The following is a 7,500-nucleotide window of genomic DNA, read 5'->3' as shown; positions in this document are numbered from 1 at the left end:
AGTCCAGGACTCTAGTTCAGGTCTCTGGTCCAGGTCTCTGGTCCAGGTCTCTAGTCCAGGTCTCTAGTCCAGGACTCTAGTTCAGGTCTCTGGTCCAGGTCTCTGGTCCAGGTCTCTGGTCCAGGTCTCTGGTCCAGGTCTCTAGTCCAGGTCTCTAGTCCAGGTCTCTGGTGGTCTCTGGTGGTCTCTGATGGTCTCTGGATGTTTCAGGAGTGTGTCTACGGACTCCAGGGTCTCCTCCTGGCCCTGCTGGTCCTGCAGGTCTGTGTCACCGTCACCGTCTCCGTCTTCTCCGTCAGAGCCCTCCAGCGCCGTGACGGCCACGCCCCCTTTAAGGTGAGACGCCCGCCACTCGATACTTTAAGTTATCTTATTTATTACGAGGATGCTGTTGGTTTTATTAGTTAATCACAACAATACACCTCTAGACTACACATCTAGGTGCATTGTGGGAAATGTAGGATTCAGTCTTTTAGGACTAAAAGACCGCAGTGTTAACAGTGTAGAGGAAGTTAACAGTGTAGAGGAAGTTCACAGTGTAGAGGAAGAAAGATGAAGTTAACAGTGTAGATGAAGTTAACAGTGTAGATGAAGTTAGAGGAAGTTCACAGTGTAGAATAAGTTCACAGTGTAGAATAAGTTAACAGTGTAGAGGAAGTTCACAGTGTAGAGGAAGAAAGATGAAGTTAACAGTGTAGATGAAGTTAACAGTGTAGATGAAGTTAGAGGAAGTTAACAGTGTAGAATAAGTTCACAGTGTAGAATAAGTTAACAGTGTAGAGGAAGTTAACAGTGTAGAGGAAGTTAACAGTGTAGAGGAAGTTAACAGTGTAGAGGAAGTTCACAGTGTAGAATAAGTTAACAGTGTAGAGGAAGTTAACAGTGTAGAGGAAGTTCACAGTGTAGAATAAGTTAACAGTGTAGAGGAAGTTAACAGTGTAGAGGAAGTTAACAGTGTAGAGGAAGTTCACAGTGTAGAATAAGTTAACAGTGTAGAGGAAGTTCACAGTGTAGAGGAAGAAAGATGAAGTTAACAGTGTAGAGGAAGTTAACAGTGTAGAGGAAGTTCACAGTGTAGAATAAGTTCACAGTGTAGAATAAGTTAACAGTGTAGAGGAAGTTAACAGTGTAGAGGAAGTTAACAGTGTAGAGGAAGTTAACAGTGTAGAATAAGTTAACAGTGTAGAGGAAGTTAACAGTGTAGAGGAAGTTAACAGTGTAGAATAAGTTAACAGTGTAGAGGAAGTTAACAGTGTAGAGGAAGTTAACAGTGTAAAAGAAGTTAACAGTTTAGAGGACGATGACGCTGATCTTTTTTCTGGTTTGACCTTTGACCTCCAGGCGGATTTCAGCAGTGACGTCTCCCTGCTGGACAGCGAATGAGAGGAAACAAAGCCTCTGAAAGCCAGCAGTAGTACCACGACTGGTACTTCTACTAGTAATACTGCTGAGTACTACCATGCTGTCATTATACTCCTTAATCATCTTCACGTGTTTCTCTCAGCAGCTCTTAAAGGGACAGTACTCTCGTTCCGCTCGTGCGGGATCTTGCTAACGTCGTGCTCGTGTTGATGATGATGCACACGACTCTTTGTGTTTATTTCAGTTCTTACAGAAGACGTGATCACAGCTCAGGAGTCAGATGGTTAAACTTGATCATTTCCTGTTTAAGCCAGAAGACGCTGGTGTCTGTCGTTGGGATGAGGAGGCAGAATGAAACTCTGCAGAAGGGTTTGAATCAAAGCTTTATTTACACTCACCGTTGAAACATCCTTCAGTTCGTCTCACTGCAAACGCAGTTTTCTGTCTTTTTCAAATCTGATCAAATATAAATCAACAATCAACAATGTTTATGACATCGTCATAACATAATTCGCTGGGAGCGCTTTAGCATTTTTTACAGATGAATTTACCACAGAAGAAGAAGAATATTCTATGAAAATGAGAAGTGATATATTAATGTGAAAGGGACCATTGTCTTTGTGCACTTTACTAGAAACCATACGAGATGTAAACAACAAGCCCCACAAAGTAAACAACAACAAACAGCTGTTGACGTGTAATTGTTATGAAAATGTGTAAATATTCCCAAAAGGTTCTGAATATGAGATGAAGAAGTTCTGGGTTTTCATTTGTCTCTGAAAGCTTTTCTGTCTGTTTTTACCTTTATTCAATAAATTGATGATTTATTTTCCACGTTGTTTGTTTTTATTGACGGACGAGTTTCAACAACAGGAGCTGTGATTATCTTTGAATGGTTTGAGTCATAATAATAATAAACTCATTATTAATTATAATAATAATAATATCTTAACCCATTCTTTTGTTTTTATAAAGTTGCTCTGATGGAGAAAAAAAAGGCCATAAAATGATATTTACATTTTATTTTCCTCTTTCACTGAATCCTCCTGATCATAAATTTAAAATATTCGTTTTTTAAATGTTAACACTTTATCTTCCAGTTTGGTTGTTCTTATGAAAGAAAATCCCCAATTAATTATTTTCTTGATAATATTTGTGTGATATTTCAATGATCACCAGCAGCGTGATGTTTAAAGAAGGAAAGATCGGATCTTCTTTGTTGGTGCAAACAGAAGTACAAAGAAACAACATCAAAACAAATATTATAAATAAACAATACAAAACTATTAAAAACAGTAAGTAATCCACAATAACTGAAATATGATATATACAGACAGAATAACTGTTATAACTATGAACAAATACTGATATTTGTAAAATAATAAAACAATAATAAACACTTAAAATAGTTTGACTTGACCTCATTGTTGTTAATTATATTTAATTTAAATCATGATACCTTTTGTGTAAATTGTATTATTACTTTTTTTTGTACTTTAAGTATATTTAGCTGCTAATACTTTGTACTGTCGTATTTTGAATGCATGAACAGAGTATTTCTATACTGCTGCTAATACTTTCCTGCCATGCTTTTATTTTGAACTCCAAAACCGGATGTGGAATCCGGTTAAACTGAGCTGCAGGAAGTCTCCTCTACCGAGTAGGTTTCTCCTCCTCCTCCTCCTCCTCCTCCTCTTCCTCTCTCCCGTGTGTCTCTGCCGTGGACCCTCCGTGTTCAACACCAGCGGAGGAAGAGGAGCTTCTATTCCCGCCGAATGAAGCTTTGTTGTAGGAGGACAGTCCAGCTAGCTAACTAGCTACATGCTAACTAGCTACACGCTAACTAGCCACATGCTAACTAGTTCCTGTTTGAGTCAGAGAAGCTGAAAGTTAAAGATCATAACAATAAAATATGTTACTTTAGTTTATTACATTCATTTTATGAACACAGTTTACAGGATATAATTATTATTATTAATTAATATAGTAGTGGAAAAAATATCATTCATATATTTAATAAAATCTGACTGTTTCATAATGAATAAATAAATATAGCCACGGATCATTGCCCTGAAATAAATACATGCATGTATTTAGTTAGGTAATACATATATAAATAATTGTCAAATTAGTCTATATGAGTCCATAAAGTTCAATAAATAAATAGTTTTTTTATTTAAAATCTACTTCTCTTTATTTACGAGGAGACTTTTATTTCATAATTACACATTCATGTATTTGTTTGTTTGTCTCAGGATTTATTTTATATTTTATAGCCAATTTGAATTTATTTCACCGGCAAATTTTTTTATTTATTTCATATTGACTTGTTATCTCAAAGGCTCCTGTTTTACTTCATAATGTGAATTTAAATAACCGTGAGGAACATTAACGACATTAATATCTACTCAGCTGCCACCAGGTGTCCCAGAGGAGTCACCTGTCCTCAGGTACCACCAGGTAGAGGGAGTCACCTGTCCTCAGGTACCACCAGGTAGAGGGAGTCACCTGTCCCCAGGTACCACCAGGTAGAGGGAGTCACCTGTCCCCAGGTGAGGGGCAGCATGGACACCGTGAGGAGGGTCCTGGTTCACGTCTGCAGAGAGCGAGCGGCTCCTCAGAGAGCGCTCTTCGTTCAGGTGAGTCTCCGCTGGACGACGTGTTGGATGTCCGTGAATATTCTGCATTATACATATAATATTTCTTCTTTTGTGGTCAGAGCGTGACGGGTCACTTAAGTGACGAAGGTGACGATGAGGTGGAGGTGAGCTGCTCTGTGGAGAGAAGACAGTTCATCCTCTACAGAGGAGACGAAGGACGAGGGACACCTCTGAAGGTCATTATATTTATATATATATATATATATATATATATATATATATATATATATATATATATATATATATAACCTCTGAAGATCATTATATTTATATTATATATATATATATATATATATATATATATATATGTATATATATATATATATACATATATATATATATATATATATATATAAACTCTGAAGGTCATTATATTTATATTATGTATATATAAACTCTGAAGGTCATTATATTTATGTTATATATATAAACTCTGAAGGTCATTATATTTATATTATGTATATATAAACTCTGAAGGTCATTATATTTATGTTATATATATAAACTCTGAAGGTCATTATATTTATATTATGTATATATAAACGCTGAAGATCATTATATTTATATTATATATATATATATAAACTCTGAAAGTTATTGTATTCATATTATATATATAAACCTCTGAAAGTCATTATATTTATATTGTATATATAACCTCTCAGACACCATACTATATTTATTATATTTATATTATATATAACCTGTGTCTTAACATTATATTTATATTATATTTATGTTATATTTACCCATGAGTTTAACAGAATCATTGGACATTAAGAATATTTTTTTAATACACATAAGAACCCCATTATTTGTATAATTTACCCTCCAACTTGAATCTTTACTCTTTTTCATAATCTCCCCTGTGTTTTTAATATGTACCTTTATCTCTGTTAAACATTCCTGTCGTCCTCTCGTCTCCTAGAGGCCCGCCTTCTGTCCCATCAAGCACCTGTCAGTCACAGAGGCAGCAGCGATCCCATTGGACGTCCAGCAGCGCGGGGTGGATGTGGCCGTGGCCGTCATCCTGCAGACGGCCAATGGGAGAGTGCTGTTGACGCGGCGGGCAAAGGAGCTGCGTATCTTTCCCAACGTCTGGGTTCCTCCAGGTATGACGTCACTGATGTCTGCTGCATTGTGGGAAACGTAGGCTGCATTTTGGGATCACATGTCAGTACGTCTTGATCTCTTTAACGTTCTTTCCTGGCTTTGTTTTTTCTAGGCGGCCATCTTGAGCTAGATGAGACGGTAAATAATCTTTAAGAATATTCTTGTGAATATGATGTTGTGTTCATTGTTTGTTGTTGTTCACTGGATGTTGTTGTTGTTTGTTATTCACTGGATGTTTTTGTTGTTCTCTGAATGTTGTTGTTCACTGGATGTTGTTGTTGTTCACTGGATGTTGTTGTTGTTCCCTGAATGTTGTTGTTCACTGGATGTTGTTGTTGTTGGTGTTCACTGGATGTTGTTGTTGTTGACTGGATGTTATTGTTGTTGTTCACTGGATGTTATTGTTGTTGTTCACTGGATGTTGTTGTTGTTGTTCATTGGATGTTATTGTTGTTCACTGGATGTTGTTATTGTTGTTGTTCACTGGATGTTGTTGTTGTTGACTGGATGTTATTGTTGTTGTTCACTGGATGTTGTTGTTGTTCACTGGATGTTGTTGTTGTTGACTGGATGTTATTGTTGTTGTTCACTGGATGTTGTTGTTGTTCACGGGATGTTGTTGTTGTTGTTCACTGGATGTTGTTGTTGTTGTTCACTGGATGTTATTGTTGTTGTTCACTGGATGTTGTTGTTGTTGACTGGATGTTATTGTTGTTGTTCACTGGATGTTGTTGTTGTTCACTGGATGTTGTTGTTGTTGACTGGATGTTATTGTTGTTGTTCACTGGATGTTGTTGTTGGTGGTGTTCACTGGATGTTGTTGTTGTTGACTGGATGTTATTGTTGTTGTTGACTGGATGTTATTGTTGTTGTTCACTGGATGTTGTTGTTGTTGTTCACTGGATGTTATTGTTGTTGTTCACTGGATGTTGTTATTGTTGTTGTTCACTGGATGTTGTTGTTGTTGACTGGATGTTATTGTTGTTGTTCACTGGATGTTATTGTTGTTGTTCACTGGATGCTGTTGTTGTTCACTGGATGTTGTTGTTGTTCACTGGATGTTGTTGTTCACTGGATGTTGTTGTTGGTGGTGTTCACTGGATGTTGTTGTTGTTGTTCACTGGATGCTGTTGTTGTTCACTGGATGTTGTTGTTCACTGGATGTTGTTGTTGTTCACTGGATGTTGTTGTTGTTGTTCACTGGATGTCGTTGTTGTTGTTCACTGGATGTTATTGTTGTTGTTCACTGGATGCTGTTGTTGTTCACTGGATGTTGTTGTTGTTCACTGGATGTTGTTGTTCACTGGATGTTGTTGTTGTTCACTGGATGTCGTTGTTGTTCACTGGATGTTGTTGTTGTTCACTGGATGTCGTTGTTCACTGGATGTCATTGTTGTTGTTCACTGGATGTTGTTGTTCACTGGATGTTGTTGTTGTTGTTCACTGGATGTCGTTGTTGTTGTTCACTGGATGTTGTTGTTCACTGGATGTTTTTGTTGTTCACTGGATGTCGTTGTTGTTGTTCACTGGATGACGTTGTTGGTGTTTACTGGATGTTGTTGTTCACTGGATGTCGTTGTTCACTGGATGTCATTGTTGTTGTTCACTGGATGTTGTTGTTGTTGTTCACTGGATGTTGTTGTTCACTGGATGTCGTCGTTGTTGTTCACTGGATGTTGTTGTTCACTGGATGTTGTTGTTGTTCACTGGATGTCGTTGTTGTTGTTCACTGGATGACGTTGTTGGTTTTTACTGGATGTTGTTGTTCACTGAATGTCGTTGTTATTGTTCACTGGATGTTGTTGGTGTTCACTGGATGCTGTTGTTCACTGGATGTTGTTGTTGTTGTTTTTCACTGGATGTCGTTGTTGGTGTTCACTGGATGTCGTTGTTGGTGTTCACTGGATGTCGTTGTTGGTGTTCACTGGATGTCGTTGTTGGTGTTCACTGGATGTTGTTGTTCACTGGATGTTGTTGTTGGTGTTCACTGGATGTTGTTCTTCACTGGATGTTGTTGTTGGTGTTCACGGGTTGTTGTTGTTGGTGTTCACTGGATGTTGTTGTTCACTGGATGTTGTTGTTGTTGTTCACTGGATGTTGTTGTTCACTGGATGTTGTTGTTGGTGTTCACTGGATGTTGTTGTTGGTGTTCACTGGATGTTGTTGTTTATTGGATGTTATTGTTGTTAACTGGATGTTGTTGTTGTTGTGTAGCTGCTGGAGGCCGGCCTGCGGGAGCTGCAGGAGGAGACGGGACTGAAGCTGAAACCAGAAGGAGCTCCAAAGATACTGGGACTCTGGGAGGTGAGAGAGATAGAGAGAAAGTTTGCCGAAGGCTGTAAACTTGGGGTGCAGGGATCAAAAA

General features: G+C 37.9%; 2 protein-coding genes across 4 annotated transcripts in view; both read left to right on the top strand.

Annotated features, from left to right (window-relative positions):
• Nucleotides 1–2,196, top strand: part of LOC306744973 (uncharacterized protein) — a 6,247-nt gene extending 4,051 nt beyond the window's left edge. For both annotated transcript variants that reach the window (XM_079227686.1, XM_079227685.1), the window contains exons 6-7: nt 211–336; nt 1,342–2,196. In XM_079227686.1, coding sequence (XP_079083812.1) covers nt 211–336; nt 1,342–1,383 — 168 coding nt within the window. In that variant the 3' untranslated portion in view covers nt 1,384–2,196. The remainder of the gene's footprint in view (nt 1–210; nt 337–1,341) is intronic.
• A 1,643-nt stretch (nt 2,197–3,839) lies between these two features.
• nudt17 (nudix (nucleoside diphosphate linked moiety X)-type motif 17) overlaps nt 3,840–7,500 on the top strand; it is an 8,567-nt gene continuing 4,906 nt past the window's right edge. The window contains exons 1-5 of one of the 2 annotated variants that reach the window (XM_079227530.1): nt 3,840–4,001; nt 4,082–4,126; nt 4,951–5,134; nt 5,248–5,273; nt 7,350–7,439. In XM_079227530.1, the coding sequence (XP_079083656.1) occupies nt 3,927–4,001; nt 4,082–4,126; nt 4,951–5,134; nt 5,248–5,273; nt 7,350–7,439 (420 nt within the window). In that variant the 5' untranslated portion in view covers nt 3,840–3,926. Of the gene's footprint in view, nt 4,002–4,081; nt 4,199–4,950; nt 5,135–5,247; nt 5,274–7,349; nt 7,440–7,500 lie in introns of both variants that reach the window. The other variant, XM_079227529.1, reaches the window with a different exon arrangement.

This window comes from Taurulus bubalis (genome assembly GCF_910589615.1).
Source record: "Taurulus bubalis genome assembly, chromosome: 12".
Lineage (NCBI taxonomy): Eukaryota > Metazoa > Chordata > Actinopteri > Perciformes > Cottidae > Taurulus > Taurulus bubalis.
Note: the sequence above shows the minus strand (reverse complement) of the source record. Positions and strands in the feature narration are given on the sequence as shown.